The 22,072-nt window shown below is 51.4% G+C and overlaps 1 protein-coding gene across 2 annotated transcripts; it reads left to right on the top strand.

Annotated features, from left to right (window-relative positions):
- The first annotated feature begins 264 nt into the window (after positions 1-264).
- TULP1 (TUB like protein 1) lies at positions 265-21,381 on the top strand. 2 transcript variants are annotated; one of them, XM_049765259.1, is made up of 15 exons: positions 265-311; positions 425-476; positions 1,334-1,441; positions 1,622-1,751; positions 3,609-3,752; positions 5,165-5,266; positions 5,550-5,669; positions 5,836-5,960; positions 12,189-12,194; positions 12,287-12,457; positions 12,552-12,664; positions 14,056-14,170; positions 14,454-14,552; positions 19,099-19,270; positions 21,248-21,381. In XM_049765259.1, the coding sequence occupies exons 1-15, from the start codon at positions 265-267 to the stop codon at positions 21,379-21,381; spliced, it is 1,638 nt and encodes a 545-aa protein (XP_049621216.1). The 2 variants fall into 2 exon arrangements, with proteins under 2 accessions (XP_049621216.1, XP_049621217.1); XM_049765260.1 differs by lacking the exon at positions 1,622-1,751 and having other exon boundaries at positions 1,334-1,424.
- The last annotated feature ends 691 nt before the right edge of the window (positions 21,382-22,072 follow it).

Here is a 22,072-nt window from a genome sequence, read left to right as displayed (position 1 = left end):
AAGCTTTGCCTTCTAGGGGAACAGGGGGCTGAGGAGAATTGAGGAAAGTTCAGTCTGTTCTCAGAGTCTGGACCCCGAAGTGGACAATCATAGCACAAGCAAGTCCAAGGCTCTGCCCAGAGGCCATCATGCTCTTGATACAGAAGGAGGGGGGTGAGGTTGAGCCAGATTAGCAGGGCTGGGGTATGGGGGGGGGGAGACATACACCAAGGCAGGTCCCAGAGCAGCAAACAGGCAAGGAGGAGTGTGGATGGCCAAGGCACCATGCCGCTACAGGAAGACACCCTCCTAGAAGTGTGGACATCAGACAGGTCAGGACCCCCACACCCTTTGCTGTCCCTGAAACCTGGGGTGCTCTGAGGGAGGGTCTGGATAGGGACAAGGAAAGGGTGTGGATACGGGCTGATCCCTTTGCTACCCTCAGCAGCCATGAGGAGGAAGAATCAAGCTCCAAGGTCCAGCAGCAGCTCAAACAGGTACCTCATGTCACACAACCTTCTTGGAGAGAAGGTGGGAGGGCTGGAGCCACAGCACAGTGGGTAGGGGGCTTGCAGGTGGCCCATCAGATTCAAGCCCCAACACCCCAGAGGTCCCCCAAACTCCACCAGGACTGATCCCTGAGCACTGAGTCAGGAATAAGCCATGAGTACTGTTGGGTGTGCATCTCCATAAAAAGGAAAGAAAGGGGGGGGGGCTGGAGAGATAGCATGGAGGTAAGGCGTTTGCCTTTCATGCAGAATGTCGGTGGTTCGAATCCCAGCATCCCATATAGTCCCCCGAGCTTACCAGGAGCGACTTCTGAACATAGAGTCAGGAGTAACCCCCTGAGTGCTGCCGGGTGTGACCCAAAAAGAAAAGAAGGTGGAAGCAGTGCTGAGCCCCTCAGGGGTTCCTGGGATTTACTTCCTTTCCCTGGATGATGGGAGGGCAAGCAGAAATGCCTGCATTTGCAGGCCAGAGAGACAGTACAATGAGGAGGGCATTTGTCTTGCACCCAACTGACCTGAATTTGATCCTGGCATCACATATAGTCTCCCTAAGCACCACCAGGAATAATTAATGCCTGAGTGCAGAGCCAGGAGTAACCCCTGAACACCACTGGATGCACTCCTCACCCAAAAAAGATGCCTAAGGTCAATCAATGGGTTTCCAGGGAAAGAATTTGGGGCTTTGGGGATGCTGAAGGGGCCAGAATGCTGGAAACTCTTTCTAACTTCAAGAAGCTCCCCTGATAATCTGGGTTATTTCTAGCATCTCGAAGGATTAGGGGGTGGCGGGGCACCCAGCAGAATGCCCCTTTCCTTTCTGCCATCTTTTTGACCCCTATTCACAGCCACCTGCCAGGAGACAGAAGCTGAGGAAGAAAAGGCCAGAGACCCCCGAGTCCCCCTGCCCCTCGAGATCCAAGACCAGGAAACCTGGAGGCAGGCCGGGGCGGCGTGTGTGTGTGTGTGTGTGTGTGTGTGTGTGTGTGTGTGTATGTGTACTCCTGTGTGATGGTCCCAGGAGGCAGGGAGCTGGGGGTGGGTGTGAAGGACGAATAAAAGGGAATAAAGGATGGAAATATCTAGGGGTGCCCTGTTTGAACCCTGTGTCTCACTCAGTGAGGAGGAAATCCAAGCCTCCTCGGGAGGAACTGACCCCGGAGCCGCCACCAAATATCTATGCCAAGTTCATCAGGGACCCTGAGGCCAAGAAGCGGGATCCCCGGGAAACCTTCCTGGTTACCCGTACCCCAGATGGGGAAGACGGTGAGTGAAGGAGGTGGGAGTTGGAGGGGAGGCAGTGAAGGAGGTGGGAGCTGGAGGGGAGGCAGCTCGAGAGAAAGGGGAGGAGCTAGGTTTTGGAGGCAGATTTTTTGGGAAAACCTCTATACCCCCAGCCCTGTCTATGGGCCAGAAACCACTTTATTTTTACTGCCTCGTTCTTGAAGGGCAAGATGGAGCCACAGGTGAGTTCAGAATTTTTTTTTTTTGGTTTGGTTTTTTTTTGGGGCCACACCCGGCAGTGCTCAGGGGTTACTCCTGGCTGTCTGCTCAGAAATAGCTTCTGGCAGGCACGGGGGACCATATGGGACACCGGGATTCAAACCAACCACCTTTGGTCCTGGATTGGCTGCTTGCAAGGCAAACGCCGCTGTGCTATCTCTCTGGGCCCGTGAGTTCAGAATTTAGGGCTGGATAGGGGCCAGAGCCATAGCACAATGGGGAGGGCCTTGCATGTGGCCCAACCAGGGTTTGATTCCCAGCATCCCATGTGGTCTCCTTAGCCTGCCAGGAATGATCCCTGAGCAGAGCCAGGAGTAAATCCCAAGCATAAAAGATGTGACCCAGGGGTGAAAGTGGTGGCACAGCAGTAGGGAGTTTGCCTTGCACGCAGCTGACTTAGGAAGGACCTTGGCTCGATCCCCTGGCATCCCATATGATTCCCCAAGCCAGGAGCGATTTCTGAGCACATAGCCAGGAGTAACCCCTAAGCGTCACCTGGTATGGTTCAAAAACATAAAAAAAAAAAGGGGGGGGGCCGGAGAGATAGCATGGAGGTAAGGCGTTTGCCTTTCATGCAGGAGGTCATCGGTTTGAATCCCGGCGCCCCATATGGTCCTCTGTGCCTGCCAGGAGCAATTTCTGAGCCTGGAGCCAGGAATAACCCCTGAGCACTGCCAGGTGTGACCCAAAAACCAAAAAAAAAAAAAAAAAGTGACTCAAAAACAAGCCAAAAAAAGTACAGAAAACAAGAATTTACTTTCGTGGGACAGAACAATAGTACAATCCAGGACATTTGACTCACATGCAGCCAACTAGGTTAATCCCTGGGGTCCTATGTGGTCCCCTGAACCCTACCTAGAGAGATCCTTAAGCACAGAACCAAGAATCACTGAACACTGTTGGATATGGTCCAGAACACTCCTCCCAAAAGAATTTGCCTTCAGTTGTGACCAGCAGTGCCCCCTCCAACCATTCTCCTCAAAGGTCACTTTCAAGGTCAGAACTCAGAGCAGCTGGGAAGCTACCAGGACAGGTGCAGTGCTGGGGGCGGTGGTAGGGGTACGGATGGGGCAGCAGTGGAAATAAAGCTGGGTGGGGATAAAGCAGGGGTATTCTAAATCCTCAAAGAAAGGTTTTGTTTTTGTTTTGTTTTGTTTTTTTTCAGGTTTTTTTTGGGTCCATACCCAGCAGTGCTCAGGGGTTACTCCTGGCTCTGCACTCAGAAATCGCTCCTGGCAGGCTCTAGGGCTCATAGGAGATGCCAGGGATCAAACCCAGGTCAGCTGAGTGCAAGGCAAATGCCCTTCCTGCTGTGCTATCTTTCTGGCCCCTAAAATGGGGTTTTTTAGAAAGAGTAAGGAACTTTCAGGAAGGGGAATTCCCAGACTGAACCCTCAAACCCCAGAATTTCCCAACCTCAACTCCTCCATTCTTTTGTCCTACAGACCTCTCAAGACCCAGGGGTCACCCCAATTCCATGAGGAGGATGCCAAGGACCCCCTCCTCCTGTCCTGGTTGGGGGTGAGGGGCTCCTACCTCCTTCCTAGCAGTTTCGAGGGATAGGACTCTCCAGGCCAGGGTCCCACTTCACACTCTATTGTGAGCAGTTTCTACCTACAGAGAAGGAGAAAGAAGAGGAGGAGGAGGAGGAGGATGAAGAGGACAATGAGGAAAGGAAAGAGCAAGTCTCTATACCACCCCAGAAATCCTCTAAGGCCAGGGCTCCTGTGGATGCAAAAGACAAACGACCCCAAAGGCAGAGGGGTAGGTGCCTCAAGGACCAGCCTTCCCAGAGAGCCCAGAGAGCTCCTTGTTCCAAGTAATTGGCCTGGCAGAATGTTCCCAGGCCTAGCTGGAAGGTTGCTGCCCCAGATAGTCCCAGAGGGACAAAAATCAACATGTATGACCTGTTCCCAGCTAGCCAAGGTGCCTCTCAGAAGGTAGGAAGTTTTGATTTCACTGTGATGTGTTAGCTATTTTGTTGGTTGCTTTTTTGTTTGTTTGTTTGGTTTTGGTTTGGGGGCCACACCCAGCAGTGCTCAGAGGTTACTCCTGGCTATACACTCAGAAAATGGCTCCTGGTAGGCTCGGGGGAGCATATGGGACACTGGGATTCGAACCAACCACCTTTGGTCCTGGATCGGCTGCTTGCAAGGCAAACACCCTACCACTATGTTATCTCTTCGGCCCCTTGGTTGGTTTGTTTTAATTCCATTTGGGCTGGAAAGATAGTACAGCAAGTATGGTACTTGCCTTGCATGTGGCTGACCCCAGTTTGATCTCCAGCATCCCTTACATCACTCCTGATCACTGCCAGGAGCGATCATTAGACACTAAGCCAGGAGTAAAACCTGAGTACAGACAAGAGTGATCTCTGAGCACTGAGCCAGGAGGAGTAAGGTCTGAGCACAGCTTGTAAGTGTAACCTATAAGATGAAAACAAATAAATATAAATTGTTCTAAATTTTTTTTTTTTTTTGGTTTTGGGCCACACCCGGTGATGCTCAGGGGTTACTCCTGCTGTCTGCTCAGAAATAGCTCTTGGCAGGCACGGGGGACCATATGGGACACCAGGATTCGAACCAACCACCTTTGGTCCTGGATCGGCTGCTTGCAAGGCAAACGCCGCTGTGCTATCTCTCCGGGCCCAATTGTTCTAAATTTTATAAACACATCAAAGAGATTACAAAAAAAAGTCAAGAATAAGCAACTGAGGGGCCGGGGAGATAGCACACCAATAGGGCGTTTGCCTTGCATGCAGAAGGACAGTGGTTCGAATCCTGGCATCCCATATGGTCCCCAGAGCCTGCCGGGGGCGATTTCTAAGCATAGAGCCAGGAGTAGCCCCTGAGTGTGGCCGGATGTGACCCAAAAAAAAAAAAAAAGAATGAGCAACTGAGGTGATGGGCCCCACCTCCCATCAGGAGCTGCAGCCCTCTAATTTGGAAGAACTGGCCAAAGAGAAAATGGAAGCTGGGGTTCCAAGGCATACACTCATGCACTCATTCATTCATTCATTCATACATTTATGTAATAACTGCTTATTTAAAGCTTGGAGCAATTCAGCCTTTTATGGACGCAGGGCTGATATGAGACAGGCAGAAGGTGAACCCTGGGATTGAGGTGGTGGGCTAGAAAGAAATACAGGTTCTTCTGTGTCTCCCATGCATTTCCAGGGGACCTGGGGAGCCCAGTCCCCCCACGGAAGCCTCTCCGTGTGAAGAAGAAGGAGGCGCCCGCAGAGGAAGGGACCAGGCTGAGACGGCTCAAGAAGAAGGGTGAGGGCTGGAGCCGGAATCGAGCAGGTAAAGCAAATGCTTACATCCAACCTAGTTTGTTCCCCAGTACCCCATACAGTCCCCTGAGCCCCACCAGGAGTGATCCCTGAGTGCAGAGGCAGGAATATTCCTGGAGCACCACAGGGCATGGTGCCAACCTCCCATTTCCCTCTCCCCCTGAAAAAAAAAGAAAGATGAGCCTGGTCTCATGGGGAACAGGGGATTCTGAAGGGTTTTTGGGTTGGGTGGCAATCCCTTCACATCGGCACGTGCACACATTCAGGTTCCGGAGAAGCTGAGGAGGGCCCCTTGGTAAGCCCCCCCACAGAGAAGAAGATTCCTACCTCCTTGTTTCTTGTTGGGGGAGACAACACAGTCCCTGAGAAAGCTTTGAAGAAGAAAGGTGGGTGCACTGGCCAGACATCGCAGCTTCCTTGGGACTCTGCTAACAACTTGGGGTGACCCCTGGGCATTGTGGAGCATGGGTGTTGGTTGCATTTGAAAGACCTTGAAAGTGCTTCATCAGGATAAGGGTTTAACTGACTTACTTGTCCCTCTTCTCCGCTCAGGCACTCCCAAAGGCTCGAAAGCAGAGAAGACGGAGGACGAGGATGAGGATGAAAAGGGAGAGGTAGCATCCTTGGGGACCAAGAACAGCAACCAGAAGGGCCACACAAAAGGAAGAGGCAAAAAGGTCCGAATCCCACAAGGAGGGAGGGCTGGGGTTACCAGCAGGAGCAGCATAGGGCCCTTGGCCCTGGGGGAACTGAATTATGGGACCTCAGGAGTTGGGGTCCAAGCCATTCACTGGGGGTTAGAATCTGGCCACAGTATCTGAGAACTAAGAGCAGTGTTGGGGCCAGAGAATGGTTTTGTTGGCTGAGCACATACATATTTTGCATATGGGAGTTTGGGGTTCAATTGCTGATATCACTTATTCCCCTGAGCATCTCCATGAGGGACCCATGAACTAGGAATAGCCCCTGAGAACCAATAAGTGTGCCCCAACCCCTCAACAAACCAAACCAAACCAAAGGGCCTGCGCTAGTGAGCACTAAAGCAGGAGTACAGGGAGAGTCAATTCCCTGAAGACCCAGAATTGGGGTGCAATTGAGTCATAGACATTGTGGAGGTGGCAGGGGGTAAGTGGACTCACAGCCCCATGAGGCAATGCATGGGGGCCCAGGCAGCAGTAGGCACATGGGCAGAAATTCCATCTGCTGCTCAGGGCCCAGTGCTCTCTGCTGTCCCTTCAGGCCTGCCTCACCTTCTCCTACCAAACTATCCAGCATCTAAAAGGTGTCTGGGCTGTGTCCATGCCCTCCTGAACTTCTCCCTGGGTACCCTGCATTTGGAAGAAGGGAGAAAAGGGGAGAGGGAGAACTACTGCAGAGTGAAGTCACGGCCGTCTTTCAGAGAGGCTCTGGGCAGAGAAACTGACTCAGGGGCCTGAAGCACTTGCCAGACAAGGCAAGGTGGTGAGTTCAAAGCCAGGGTGTTGACCTTGCATGAAGTTGACCTGGGCTCAATCCCAGCCTGCCAGGAGTGATTTCTGAGTGCAGAGCCAGGAGTAATTCCTGAGCACCGCCACTGCTGGGTGTGACAAAAAAAAGAAATGAAATGAAAAGACCGGAGAGATAGCATGGAGATAGGGCATTTGCCTTACATGCAGCTAATTTGAACAGATGGTGATTTGTATCCCTATGGTCCCCCAAGCCTGCCAGGAGAGACTTCTGAGCGCAGAACCAGGAGTGACTCAAAAACAAAAAACGGGGGGGGGGGGGGAGGGAGAAAGAAAGAAAGAAAGAAAGGAAGGAAGGAAGGAAGGAAGGAAGGAAGGAAGGAAGGAAGGAAGGAAGGAAGGAAGGAAGGAAGGAAGGAAGGAAGGAAGGAAGGAAGAAAGAAAGAAAGAAAGAAAGAAAGAAAGAAAGAAAGAAAGAAAGAAAGAAAGAAAGAAAGAAAGAAAAGAAAGAAAGAAAGAAAGAAAGAAAGAAAGAAAGAAAGAAAGAAAGAAAGAAAGAAAGAAAGAAAGAAAGAAAAGAGAAAGAAAACAGAGAAAGAGGAAGAAGGAGGGAAGGAAAGAAAAAGAAAGAGAAAAAAGAGAAAGAGAAAAGGCTAGAGTGATAGTATAGCAGGTGAGATGCTTCCTGGAAAGAGAAGGAAGGAGAGAGAGGGAGAGAGAGTGGAGGAGTGAGGGGAGAGGCAGGCTTCTGGCAGTAGCAACTCAATGCAGGCAAGATCCAGCCGTAGCTCTCCAGGTTTATTGCTCCGCTCAGGAAGGGTCAGGTCTTGGGCTGATTTTCATCACCCAGATCAGCAGATAGAAAGATGCATCAGCTGAAGGCTGGGTTTCTTATCTCCCAGCACCGCATCAGTCCTCCAGCTGAAGAAACCTTTGCAGTCACCTTCCCTCCCTCACCTCACATTCCAGGTGGAATCTTGCGCTCCCCAAGCTTCCTCCAGAGAGGCTCTCTCAGGCAGGCCCCGAGATAAGGCCTCCTCCCACCACCAGCCTGGCCTCACACTGGGGCAAAGGTGACCTTGGCCAAAAAGGCCAACCCTGGTGCCTGGGGCTGCTCCAGGTACCAGTTCTTTCTCAAGGACTTAGTGCCTCCCTTCTCTGCCCCTGCTGGGCAAGCTGGACTTAGACTCTCAGAGACAGAGTACAGGAGGGTAAAGGCCCCTCAGGTTTTGAAAACAGGGGCCACTGTGAGCCCACAGGTCAGTTCAGGGTATCCCAGGGGCTAGTTCAAGCAAATCATTTGTTTAGCTTCTGCTTCATTTACTGCCTTACCTAGGCTTTGAGGTAAACATGACATCTTAAAACACTGGCATCTAGAAACAGTGACTTCCAGGCAGTGACAGAGAGGGGAGACTTTATGGGGGCTACAGCCCTGGTTCAATCCTTTCAGCATCACACATGGTCTCCTGAGCTGCATTGGGGGTCAGTCTTGAACACAGGGCCAGGAATAGCATCACAGAATGTGGCCCCAAACCCCTGCCCAGAAAGGAGTTTCGTTTTGCTTTAATTTATTACTTCTTTATTTTTTTTTCTTTTTCTTTTTCTTTTTTGTTTGGCAGGGGGGAGCACACCCGGAGGTGCTCAGGGGTTACTCCTGGCTGTCTGCTCAGAAATAGCTCCTGGCAGGCATGGGGGACCATATGGGACACAGGGATTCGAACCAACCACCTTTGGTCCTGGATCGGCTGCTTGCAAGGCAAACGCCGCTGTGCTATCTCCCCAAGCCCCTTTTTCTTTTTTTCTTAATGGTTTTTGGGTCACACCCGGCGGCACTCAGGGGTTACTCCTGGCTCTATGCTCAGAAATCGCTCCTGGGGGGCCAGAGAGATAGCATGGAGGTAAGGCGTTTGCCTTTCATGCAGGAGGTCATTGGTTGGAATCCCGGCGTTCCATATGGTCCCCTGTGCCTGTCAGGAGCAATTTCTGAGCTTGGAGCCAGGATTAACCCCTGAGCATTGACTGGTGTGACCCAAAAACCACAAAAAGAAAGAAAGAAAGAAAGAAAGAAAGAAAGAAAGAAAGAAAGAAAGAAAGAAAGAAAGAAAGAAAGAAAGAAAGAAAGAAAGAAAGAAAGAAAGAAAGAAGAAAGAAAGAAAGAAAGAAAGAAAGAAAGAAAGAAAGAGAGAGAGAGAGAGAGAGAGAGAGAGAGAGAAGAAGAAAGAAAGAAAGAAAGAAAGAAAGAAAGAAAGAAAGAAAGAAAGAAAGAAAGAAAGAAAGAAAGAAAGAAAGAAAGAAAGAAAGAAAGAAAGAAAGAAAGAAAGAGAGAGAGAGAGAAAGAGAGAAAGAGAGAAAGAGAGAAAGAGAGAATGAAAGAGAGAAAGAGGGGCTGGAGAGATAGCATGGCGGTAAGGCATTTGCCTTTCATGCAGAAGGATGGTGGTTCGAATCCCGACATCCCATATGGTCCCCTGTGCCTGCCAAGGGCAACTTTTGAGCATAGAGCCAAGAGTAATCCCTGAGCACTGCCAAGTGTGACCCAAAATCCAAAAAAAAAAGAAGGAAGGAAGGAAGGTAGGAAGGAAGGGAGGGAGGGAGGGAGGGAGGGAGGGAGGGAGGGAGGGAGGGAGGGAGGGAGGGAGGGAGGGAGGGAGGGAGGGAGGGAAGAAGAAAGGAAAGAAGGGAGGAAGGAAGGAACCCAGAGCAGACGTCTGTGGCATTTAAGAAAAATAAAAAAGGGGGGCCCAGAGAGGTGGCACTAGAGGTAAGGTGTCTGCCTTGCAAGCGCTAGCCAAGGAAGGACCGAGGTTCGATCCCCCCTGGCGTCCCATATGGCCCCCCAAGCCAGGGGCAATTTCTGAGTGCTAAGCCAGGAGTAACCCCTGAGCATCAAAGGGGTGTGGCCCCAAAATACCAAAAAAAAAAAAAAGAAAAAAAAAGAGGGACCAGAGAGATAGCACAGCGGTTCAAATCCTGGATCCTATATGGACCCCCGAGCCTGAGTAACCCTTGAGTGCAGCTAGGTGTAACCCCCCAAAAAAAGAAAAAAAAGTAAAGACAGTATTGTAATAATACCCAGAGACAATAGAGATGAGGGTCAGAAGAACCAGTTCATGACATGAAGCTTACCACAAAGAGTGGTTGGTGCAGCTAGAGAAATAACTACACCAACAACTATCATGATAATGGGAGTGAGTGAGAGAAATAGAATGCCTGTCTCGAAGACAGGCAGGAGTAGGAGAGAAGGGAAATGAGGGGCATTGGTAGCGGGAAAGTTGCACTGGTGAAGGAGGGGTATACATTTTATGGCTTAAACCCTATTATAAACATGTTTGTAACCACAGTGCTTAAATAAAAAAATTATTATTTACAATAAAAAAGAAAGTAATCAGGGCCAGAGAGATAGCATGGAGGTAGTGTGTTTGCTTTGCATGCAGAAGGACGGTGGTTTGAATCCCAGCATCCCATATGATCCCCTGAGCCTGCCAGGAGTGATTTCTGAGCACAGAACCAGGAGTAATCCCTGAGCGCTGCTGGGTGTGATCCAACCCCCAACCCCAAAAAAGAAAGAAAACTAGACCAGGGACCAGAGGAATAGCAGAAAACAAAATAAAATTACTGAAGGCTGGCAGAATTGGCGACAGACATTCAGGACCACACCTGGTAGTTTACTGGAGGTGCTGGGGACTGAAACTGGGTAACTGTGCAAAGCCTGCCCACCCCACCTCCAAGCTATTTCTCTGGCCCCTATCATTATATTGTGGGAGGGGGTTTTGGGGGCCACACCCAATGGTGCTCAGAGGCTATTCCTGGCTCAGTACTGGAGATTACTTCTGACAGTACTCAAGCAACTATGTGGTGCAGGTTATTGCCTTCATGCCTGACTATATCTTGGTGGCCGCCTGCCATATTCTTTAGTCACAGCTCTAAGAGGTGGGAGAACAAATGTGTCACACAGGACATACAGACAGGAGACCGGAGGTTGGCTTCTGTCCTCACTAATTCTAACTCCCACTGTGCTCCAATGGCTGTTGGCAATGCTGAGTACTACAGAAGCAATTGAATACTCCTGTCTCACCTCAGCCCAGCCTGAGGGAGCTTCCACATGTGGAAAGATCTTTCTTAAGGCCCTAGCTTGGGGCTGGAGAGATAGCACAGCTGGGAGGGTGTTTGCCTTGCATGCAGCAGATTCAGGATGGACATCCCATACAGTCCTCCATGCCTGCCAGGAATGATTTCTGAGTATAGAGCCAGGAGTAGCCCCTGAGCACCGCTGAATGTGACCCAAAAACCAAAAACCAAACACCTAACAGGAGACTGAGCACCATTCAAATCCCAGCCCTGCTTGAACCTCCGCTGTTTATCTATAAAGTGGGGTCATCTCCTCACTTTTTTTTGTTTGGTTTTGGGTCCCACCCGGCGGCGCTCAGGGGTTACTCCTGGCTTTGTGCTCAGAATTTGCTCCTGGCAGGCTCAAGGGATCATATGGGATGCTGGGATTCGAATTACCATCCGTCCTGGATCAGCTGCTTGCAAGGCAAACACCCTACCACTATGCTATCTCTCTGGCCCCGTCTCTCACTTTTTACCGATATAGGATTGATAGAGATTCAAGTGAGTTACCTTTAAAAAGTACTTAGAGGGGTCAGAGTGATAGCACAGCAGTAGGGCATTTGCCTTGCATGCAGCTGACCCAGGACAGACCTGGGTTTGATTCTTGGCATCCCATATGGTCCCCCAAGCCAGGAGCGATTTCTGAGCATATAACCAGGAGTAACCCCTGAGTGTCACCAGGTGTGGCCCAAAAACCAAATAAAATAAAATAAAATAAAATAAAATAAAAAGTACTTAGAACTTGGGGCTTGCATACTATTGACATGGGTTTGGTCCCTGGCACCACATATGGTCCCTCCAGAACCACTAGAAGGCCCTGAACAGGAGTAGGCCCTGAACACTGGCAGATGCGAGGGAGGGAAGGAGGGTGGAAGGGTGGAAGGGAGGGAGAGAGGGAGGAAGGGAGGAAGGGAGGAAGGAAGGAAGGAAGGAAGGAAGGAAGGAAGGAAGGAAGGAAGGAAGGAAGGAAGGAAGGAAGGAAGGAAGGAAGGAAGGAAGGAAGGAAGGAAGGAAGGAAGGAAGGAAGGAAGGAAGGAAGGAAGGAAGGAAGGAAGGAAAAACTGTGTCACTGTGTGCTAAAAACTTAACCAACACAAGTTAGAGATGTGGCCCAGGCAAGGCCCTGGGTTTGAGCCTGCCAACTTGTCATCCTGAGCACCCTGAGCCTGCACAACCAAACCAAAGGCGGGACAGGATGCAGGAAATAAAGTTCGATCCTGGTGTCTGGTTCTGAAACCTGGACACTTCCCTAGACTAAACAGAACAATAATCAAGGGCAAAGCTCCCCAGAGCCTCCTTGCAGAGCACGCAGGCTGTCCCACACCCTAACTCACCTCTCTCCTCCCACAGAAAGCGGTGAGCTGTCCGGGTACACCATCCATGGCCCAGCATCGGACCCAGGGGGCAGGGGAGCTGGTGAGTGGGCTCACGCTCCCTCTGCCCCCCAGAAGGAGGAGAGAGCCCCGTCCCCCCCAGTGGAAGTGGATGAGCCCCGGGAGTTCGTGTTGCGACCTGCCCCACAGGACCGAACTGTGCGCTGCCGGCTGACCCGGGACAAGAAGGGCATGGACCGAGGGCTGTACCCCACCTACTTCCTGCACCTGGACTCGGAGAAGAAGGTGGGAAGGGGGGTACTTTCAGGCCAAGGGTGGGAAGACTTTGGGCCGGGGACCCTCTTTCCATCCACCCTCTCACCATAACTGCCCTCTCCAGGTGTTCCTCTTGGCCAGCAGGAAACGTAAACGGAGCAAGACAGCAAATTATCTCATCTCCAGGGATCCCACCAACCTGTCCCGCAGTGGGGATGACTTCGTGGGCAAGTTGAGGTACCAGGGTCCTATTAAAAGGGTTCGGGATGGGCAGAGTGATGGCACAGCGGTAGGGTGTTTGCTTTACACTCTGCCAACCTGGACAGACCCAGGTTCAATTCCTGGCATCCCTTATGGTCCCCAAGCCTGCTAGGAGTGATTTCTGAGCACAGAGCCAGAAGTGACCCCTGAGAGCCACGAGGTGTGGCCCAGTAATCAAAATAAATAATTAAATAAATGTTTAATAAATAAATAAATAAAAGAGTTCAGGGAGTCTGGGACAGGATGAGACCCAGCCATCCTCCCTTCAATTCTCCCTACCTTCCCTTCTTTCCTTCCAACCTTCATTCCCTCCTTCCTTCTTTTCCTCCTTCTTCCCTTCCTTTCTTCCTTCCTTCTTGGTTTTGGGGCCATACCTGGTGTTTCTCAGGGGTCCCAGAGATGCTGGAAGACCATGAGGTCACAGGGGTAGGAGTCTGGCCTCATGCCTATACTGCAGTCCCTTGCACTATCCCTCCAGGTTTTTTTTTTTTTTGGGGGGGGGGAGAAGTGACACCTGGCAGCGCTCAGGGGTTACTCCTGGCTCTATGCTCAGAAATCGCTCCTGGCAGGCTCAGGGGACCATATGGGATGCCAGGATTCGAACCACCGTCCTTCTACATGCAAGGCAAATGCCTTACCGCCATGCTATTTCTCTGGCCCTGAGATCCAGCATTTTAAAAGACCTCTGCAGGACCAGAGAGAGAGTGCAGTGGGCAGGACATTGGCCTTGCACATAACTGCCCTGAGTTTTATCTCTGGTACACCCATATGATTCACTGATTTCCCACCAGGAGTAAGCCCTGAGCACCACCAGGTGTGGCCCCCAAACCAAGAAGTATAAAAATTAATTTTAGGGGCCGAAGAGATAGCATGGAGGTAAGGCGTTTGCCTTTCATGCAGGAGGTCATCGGTTCGAATCCTGGCGCCCCATATGGTCCCCTATGCCTGCCAGGAGCAATTTCTGAGCCTGGAGCCAGAAATAACCCCTGAGCACTGCCAGGTGTGACCCAAAAACCACACAAAAAATTATTTTTAAAATAAAATAATATAATACCGGGGCCGGAGAGATAGCATGGAGGTAAGGCATTTGCCTTTCATGCAGGAGGTCATCAGTTGGAATCCCGGCATCCCATATGGTCCCCCATGCCTGCCAGGAGCAATTTCTGAGCCTGGGTCCAGGAGTAACCCCTGAGCACTGCCGGGTGTGAACCAGAAACCACACACCAAAAAAATATAATAATATAATACCAATGTCTAGTGGCAGTTCTTAGATACCCTCACCTCATCTGCTGTTCAGATGCTTGGTGGGGAGTAAGTTCAGAGTAGAGGAGTGGAACCCCTCAGCCCACCCTCACCTCCACTTGCAGGTCCAACCTCCTGGGAAACCGATTCACGGTCTTTGACAACGGGCAGAACCCGCACCGCAGGGCCAGCAGCGCTGATGTGGGCAGCTTGCGGCAGGAGCTGGCCGCCGTGATCTATGTGAGGACCTCGTCTTCCCGAGTCCCATCTCCCCTACACCTCACTTCCCCCCTGAACCTCATTTCCTCCTGGCTTCATTTTACCCCTGATCTCCACTTCACCTGAACTCCACCTGTCCCCTGAACCCCATTTCCCCTTGCACTTTACCTGTCCCCCTATGCCACATCTCTCCCCCCTATACCTCACCTTCCACATGAACCCCATTTCTCTCTGAGCCTCACCTGTCCCCCTGAACCCCATCTGCCCTCTGCCAAGTCCTGCTTCACTGGATTTTCCCTCCTAGGAAACCAACGTACTAGGCTTCCGGGGTCCCCGGCGCATGACCATCATCATCCCTGGCATGAACACAGACAATGAGAGGGTCCCCATCCGACCCCGAAATGTGAGTCCTGCCCCCCCTGGACACCTCTTCCCTGGGGTCCTGTTTCCCCATGTCTCACATCAAAGGGATGCAATTTATTCATCATGTTGGCTTGTAGCTGCATTCTAGCAAATTGGAATGAACTGGGGTAAGTGATACCAAATCCACGCAAACAAGAACATTTTTGGATTTGAGTGGTGTTTATTCTTGTTTGGATTTTGTTTTGTTTTAATTTTATATTTTATTTATTTTGGTGTTTGAGCCACACCCAGTGACACTCAGGGGTTACTTCTGGCTCTGTGCTCAGAAATTGCTCTTGGCAGGCTCGAAGGACCATATGGAATGATGGAAATCAAACCCGGGTTCGTCCCAGATCGGCCCCGTGCAAGGCAAACAAACATCCTACTGCTGTGCTATTGCTCCAGTCCCTGGTTTGTTTTGTCTTTGGCCACACTTGGTGGTGCTCAGGGATCATTCTGTGCTCAGAAATCACTGCTGGTGGGGCTCAGGTGACAATACAAGATGCTAAGGATCAAATTCTCAAACATGTCAGCTGCTTGCAAGGCAAGCACCTTAACCACTGTACTATCGCTTTGGCTCTCTTTTGGAGGGTTTTGTTGTTGTTGGTTGGTTGGTTTTTGGGTCTTACACAGTGATGGTCAGGGTTTACTGACTCTATATACTCCTAAAGGTGTATAGGGGACATATTCCCATATGCTGGGGATTGAACCTGGGTTGGCTGCATGTATGGAAAGCATCCTACATTGTGCAATCACTCCAGCCCATCTTTTAGAGTTAAGAGGTGTCGTTTGTTTGTTTTACATCAAATCATCCATTCATATATTCATTCAACACACTCATAGGAAGACAGTAAGATATCAGCATTCATAAAGATGTGTAATGTGTCTTCATGCAGCAAAACAACAAATTAGGGCTGGAGACAGAATTAGAGCTAAGGCCTTACTCACAGCTGACTCTGGCTTGATCTCCAGCACTGCATTACGTCTCCCAAGCACCTCCAGGAGTAACCCCTAAGCACTGCCAGTTGCGTCCCAAAACCCCCCAAAATAAATTATGCAGTAAGAGGAGGGGAAGTGGGGCCGGGCAGTGGCGCTAGAGGTAAGGTGCCTGCCTTGCCTGCGCTAGCCTTGGATGGACCTCGGTTCGATCCCCCGGCGTCCCATATGGTCCCCCAAGCCAGGAGCGACTTCTGAGCGCATAGCCAGGAGTAACCCCTGAGCGTCACCGGGTGTGGCCCAAAAACCAAAAAAAAAAAAAAAAAAAAAAAAGAGGAGGGAAAGTGGAGTCAGGGTGTAGCTCAGTGATAGAACACATAGAGAAGGTGTTGGGTTCCATTGGGTTCCAGCCAAAACAAAGGGATTAAAAGGGGGAAGTGCAAGGAGGGGGAAAAGTCTCATACTAGAAGGGACTTTAGGTTTTGGGTTTTTTTTTTTGTTTTTGTTTTGTTTTGTTTTGGGGTCACACCTGGCAGCGCTCACTCAGGGGTTCCTCCTGGCTCTATGCTCAGAAATTGCTCCTGGCAGGATCAGGGTACCATATGGAATGCCAAGATTCGAACCATCCTTCTGCATGCAAGGCAAAATTCTACCTCCATGCTATCTCTCCAGCCCCGGGACTTTAGGTTTTTTGGAGATGTTTTGTATTTTGAGGGGCTACATAAAGCAGTTCTCAGAGTTTACTTCTGGCTTTCTCCTCAAGGATCACTCCTGAGTGACAGGGGATTGAACCCAGGTTGGTTGTGTGTTAGGCTGTATTTTCTTTCCAGCCTATATCTCCCTATACTGGGAGATAGATATGTGTGTGTGTCTGTGTTTTTTTGTGTGTAGGCATGTGCGCACACATGCTCCTGCAAATGTGAATTATAAATGTACTGGTTAGAACGAGTTTCAATGTGGAGGTGAAACCTGAGCCTTCTTGAAGGTGAGAGGGAGCCTGCAGATATCTGGAGAAAGAGCATCAGGGCAGAGGGAAGAGCCTGTGCAAAGACCCTGGGGCATCAGGGTGAGACCGGTGGGCTAGAAGAGCCGCCCAAGGCTGGTGTGGTTAGAGGAGAAGAGATCAGAGGTGAGCAGAAGGGGAGAGAAGGCCTGTATAACTGGTTTTACTCAGAGAAACAGGAAGCCATGGAAGGGTTGGAGCAAAGGAGTGATATGATTTCACTTACATGTTACAAAGCAAAGATTTCCTGATGTCTGTGTTAGTGTGTGGAATAAAAGAGAGCGATATCCTTGGGAGAGCTGGCTGCCTTTAAGAACCAGTTCAAGGGTCCGGGCGGTGGCGCTAAAGGTAAGGTGCCTGCCTTGCCTGCGCTAGCCTTGGACGGACCGCGGTTCGATCCCCCGGCATCCCATATGGTCCCCCAAGCCAGGAGCAACTTCTGAGCACATAGCCAGGAGTAACCCCTGTGCATTACCGGGTGTGGCCCAAAAACCCAAAAAAAAAAAAAAAAAAGAACCAGTTCAAGGGGCCGGAGAGATAGCATGGAGGTAAGGCGTTTACCTTTCATGCAGAAGGTCATCGGTTCGAATCCCAGCGTCCCATATGGTCCCCCGCGCCTGCCAGGAGCAATTTCTGAGTACGGAGCCAGGAAAAACCCCTGAGCACTGCCGGGTGTGACCCAAAAACCACACACACACACACACACACACACAAAAGAACCAGTTCAAGGGTCGAAGAGATAGCACAGTGGGTAGGGCCTTACCTGCACACAAGCCTGGCTTCTATCTGCGGCATCCTTCATAAGGTTTCCCCAAACCCACCAGGAGTGATTTCTGAGTACTAAGCCAGGAGGAACCCTGAGCACAAACAAAAACAAAGAAATAAATTGTCCCGCACTCTGGTCCATAGCACCGCATGGCAGTGAGCCCAGAAGTCAAGCAACAAATGCCAGTGTGCCCATACTCACATTGGTGTCTCTGACCTCATGTGCAGTGAAGAAAATAGCCCTCATGTCAGTTGACGGTACATCCCTGCCTGCCAGGAAGTTCTGCTGTGTTCAGAAGCTTTGCCAACCTGCTGGGCACCAGCCACAGGAGGGCCCAGGCTGGAGAAACCTGCAGCTCTGAGGTTGTTCCTTCTTTGCCAGGGAGAAACACACAGACGAGGCCAGACGAGGCCTCTCTTGCAGGTTTGGGCTTGGTGAGAAGCAACCAGGGGCTCCCATTGTCTTCTCCCAGCTTATTCCATCCACAGTCATTTTTTTTTTTTTGGTTTTTGGGCCACACCCGGCGGTGCTCAGGGGTGACTCCTGGCTGTCTGCTCTGAAGTAGCTCCTGGCAGGCACGGGGGACCATATGGGACACCGGGATTCGAACCAACCACCTTTGGTCCTGGATCGGCTGCTTGCAAGGCAAATGCCGCTGTGCTATCTCTCCGGGCCCCATCCACAATCATTTACCATTGCCAGGGAAACAGTCCTGGGGCGGTTGGGGACATGCTGGGCATATCAGAGGCCTGGGTTCAATCCTTGGCATTGCCTGGTCACCTGAGAATGGCCAGGATTGACCCCCAAGCAGACTAGTCCCTGAGCATTGCCAGATGTGCCCGCCTACCCACCCCAAAAAAATACCCTAGGGGCCCGAAGAGATAGCACAGTGGCGTTTACCTTGCAAACAGCCGATCCAGGACCAAAGGTGGTTGGTTCGAATCCTGGTGTCCCATATGGTCCCCCGTGCCTGCCAGGAGCTATTTCTGAGCAGACAGCCAGGAGTAACCCCTGAGTACCGCCGGGTGTGACCCAAAAACCAAAAACCAAAAAAAAAAAATACCCTAAATAAATAAATATATAAAGACAGACAAGGAAGATCCAAAATCAACACAGCAGTTACCAGCAGTTGTTTATTGAATTCTGTGCCAGGAACTCATTAATCTAGAGAATGTGCCCATGGATTTATCAAATCCTCAGAGCACCCTGTTGAGAGGGAAACTGAGGCATGGCATCAATACTACAACACTCTCCCTTCACTTACCTAGTTATGTCCAGTGCAGTGGAGGGGGAGACGTGGGGAGAGCAATGTGTAGTGGAGGCTCAGAGCTGAAAACCTAAATCAGATGTGGGATCAGGAATTCTTTCTGGAGGACGTGACACTTGCTATATCCTGAATGTGAACAGGTGGCCAGGAGTTTCATGAAAGAAAATAGTGTATAATATTTATGTATATGTATATATGTATATACACACATATTTCAAAAGCACTCAAAGATAATGCTGGCTCCTTCCTGAAACAGTCTTCCAGGATGTTTTAGGCTTGTTGTACTTTTCCCCAGGCTCAGCTGAAAGCTCCCCGGACATCTTGGTATGTCTGCCAGTAAGGGCCTGGCCCAAAGGTTCTGGGGAAACCCAGGTCATAGAGCCCCAACTGCACACCCCACTCATGCTCCTTTGCACAGCAAAGTCCACAAGACCATGTTCTCTGAGATGCTGGGAATAAACACTGCCCTTGCAACAACCCAGCTCACACATGCGCCCCCCTAGATCCCCCCACAGCCCTGTGCTATTTCTCAAGCCCTCCCAGTCCAACCTCCTCTATTCCCCCTGGGCATGCAGGCTAGCGACGGGCTACTGGTTCGCTGGCAGAACAAGGCCCTGGAGAGCCTCATCGAGCTGCACAACAAACCGCCCGTCTGGAACGAAGACAGTGGCTCCTACACCCTCAACTTCCAAGGCCGCGTTACTCAGGCCTCGGTCAAGAACTTCCAGATCATCCATGCAGACAACCGTGAGTATCTGAGGGCCAGCAGTCATTCCTGGCCACCCACAAGACTGAGGCTCTCTCTCAGACCTTTCCCCACCACTTCTCCCTGCACCGTGGCTCTGTCTCAGTCTCTGTCTCTCTCACACACTCATTCACACATGCATTCGTACACATCATGCAAGCATGCATAATGCACACCTGCATACATATAGCATGTACAAATGTATCCACACATATGCCCACACACACATTGGCATGGAACTGTCCTTTCTCCCTGGAGCTGGCACATCCCAGCCAGCAGATCACTCTCCTCCAGGCCACTCACATTGTCCCAGGAGCCTCTGCTATGCCAAACAGAGGTCTCGGTGGCTCATAATTCTAGGTCTTTGTCCTAACACAGCCGGAACCCTGAGGTGGATAAGCTTTGTAGAAGAGAAAGTTAGTCTGCTGAAGGTTTTTTTTTGGGGGGGGGGGCCACACCTGGTGACGTTCAGGGGTTACTCCTGGCTATGTGCTCAGAAATTGCTCTTGGCTTGGGGGACCATATGGGACACCAGGGGATCAAACACGGTCCATCCTAGGTTAGCACATGCAAGGCAGATGCCTTACCACTTGCGCTAGAAATTCTGATTCCAGGCCGGAGAGGTGGCTCTAAACTCTAGAGGTAAGGCATATGTCTTGCAAGCACTAGCCTAGGACGGACCGTGGTTCAATCTTCCAGCATCCCATATGGTCCTCCCAAAGCCAGGGGCGATTTCTGAGCACATAACCAGGAGTAACCCCTGAGTGTCAAATGGGTGTGGCCCCCCAAAAAAAACCCTCCAAAATTCTGATTTCTCACAGCCCCCCCCAAAAAAAACCCTCCCCAAAATTCTGATTCCATAGAACAGCGAGTAAAAAATGCTTGCCTTGCAAGCAGCTGATCTGAGTTCGATATCGTGAGTGCAGAGCCAGGAGTAACCCCCGAGCAATGCCGCCAGGTGTGGCCCCAAAACAGAGCAAAACAAAAATTCTGGTTCAAGGTCTGCAAGCTAGAAGTCTGGTCTATTGTGGTCTTTTCGAAAGGACAAAGGCCAGTGCCCACAGGTTGGGAGCACAAGATGTACCAACTACAAAATTAAGTCCAAACAGGTCCCTGCTGCAATCCTGGGGGAGAAATCCCCACCTGGGTGAAAAAAAAAAATCAGGGGAAAAAAAGGTACCATCTCCCAAGGGGTCCAGGGAGTAAGTTCCCCACCCCATCCCCCAGCTCCCCTGTGCCATCCTTGAACTGTGTCCCCAGTGTCACCTGTCTCCGGGCAGTGGAAAACCGCTCTGCAGATCAAATTTCTTTCTGGTGGAGGCCGGACTGCTGAGGTTGGCCGTATTTTTAGCAACTTCCTGCCCTATGGATGCTGGGGGAGGTGTTGGCACTGGGGCAAGGCATCTGGACCAGATAGAGGGTGAAGTGTGGAGGGGACCCCCTGCACGCAGGCACGTGGCAGGCAATCGGGGGAGCCATTCAAGAGAGGGAATCTGGTACAGCCTAGCACTTTGCATGTGGCCTGCCGGGGTTCGAGCTGCAGGCGGCCCCTTAGATCCCAAGCACCCGGCCCAGAATAATCTCTGAGCACCTCCCAGCGTGGCTATGGAGAGGGGCCTTGGAGTCTGGGGGCGCGGGCAACAGGGACTCCTAAGATCAAAGCGCTTCAGAGTGGCCTGGCATAGGCAGGATTAGCAGACTGGGGGAGATGCAGCGCAGGCAGGTTCCTAAGCTTAGGCGGGGGATTGTCTGCTGAGCTCCGAGCAGCAGCAGGAGGTGAGACGGGGCCCTGCCCTCCGGGGCTGACCGTGAGGTAGACAAAAGGTGCCCGGGGCCAGCCTGGAGGGGGGGCCTTGGGGGCGGGCGGGGACTGGGTACGGCTTAGAAGGTGCCTGGTAGGCTAGTGGAGGAGGAGGGCTTCTCCCCGACAAGGTTAAGGCTGGCAGCAGCCGTCCCACCCGGCCCGTCTCTGTCCGCAGCGGACTACATCGTGCTGCAGTTTGGCCGCGTGGCCGAGGACGCCTTCACGCTGGACTACCGCTACCCGCTGTGCGCGCTGCAGGCCTTCGCCATCGCCCTGTCCAGCTTCGACGGGAAACTGGCCTGCGAGTGACCCAGCAGCGTCCGCCGAGCCCGCCCAGGGCCCAGATTCGGGGCGCAGGAGAAGCTCCGGGGCCAAGATATTGGGGCGCTGTAGAAGCCCCCGGGCCCAGATTCGGGTAGATTTAGAAGCCCAAGGGTCAAGATTCTGGGGCTCTGTAGAAGCCCCAGGTACAAGATTCAGGGGCGCTGTAGAAACCCCAGCACCAAGATTTGGGGGCGCTTTAGAAACCCTGGGAGCAAGATTCGGGGAGCTTTAGAAGCCCCAGGGCCAAGATTCAGGGGCGCTTTAGGAGCCCTAGAGCCGAGATTCTGGGGTGCTGTAGAAACCTCAGGATCAAGATTTGGGGGGCCCTTTAGAAACTCCAGAACCAAGATTTTGGGACGACATAGAAGCCCCGGGGCCCAGATTCGGGGGCGCTGTAGAAGCTCTAGAGCCAAGATTCTGGGGTGCTGTAGAACCTCAGAACCAAGATTCTAGGGCGCTTTAGAAACCCTAGAGCCAAGATATGGGGGCGCTGTAGAAGGCCCAGGACCAAGATTATGGGGCGTTTTAGAAACCCCGGGACCAAGATTCGGGGATGCTTTAGAAGCTCGGGGCCAAGATTTTGGGGCACTGTAGAAACCCTAGAACCAAGGGTCAAGATTTGGGGGCGCTATAGAAGCCCCAGGGCCAAGATTCAGGGACGCTATAGGAGCCTTAG

The sequence above is a fragment of the Suncus etruscus genome, chromosome 18 (assembly GCF_024139225.1).
Source record: "Suncus etruscus isolate mSunEtr1 chromosome 18, mSunEtr1.pri.cur, whole genome shotgun sequence".
Classification (NCBI taxonomy): domain Eukaryota; kingdom Metazoa; phylum Chordata; class Mammalia; order Eulipotyphla; family Soricidae; genus Suncus; species Suncus etruscus.
This window is presented reverse-complemented; position numbering and strand designations above follow the sequence as displayed.

Coding starts and splice junctions, on each gene's coding strand:
- TULP1 (XM_049765259.1), top strand. CDS start 265: ATGCCGCTACAGGAAGACACCCTCCTAGAAGTGTGGACATCAGACAG. Junction 12,665..14,055: donor GACTTCGTGGGCAAGTTGAG/GTACCAGGGTCC, acceptor CTCCACTTGCAG/GTCCAACCTCCTGGGAAACC. Junction 14,171..14,453: donor AGCTGGCCGCCGTGATCTAT/GTGAGGACCTCG, acceptor TTTCCCTCCTAG/GAAACCAACGTACTAGGCTT.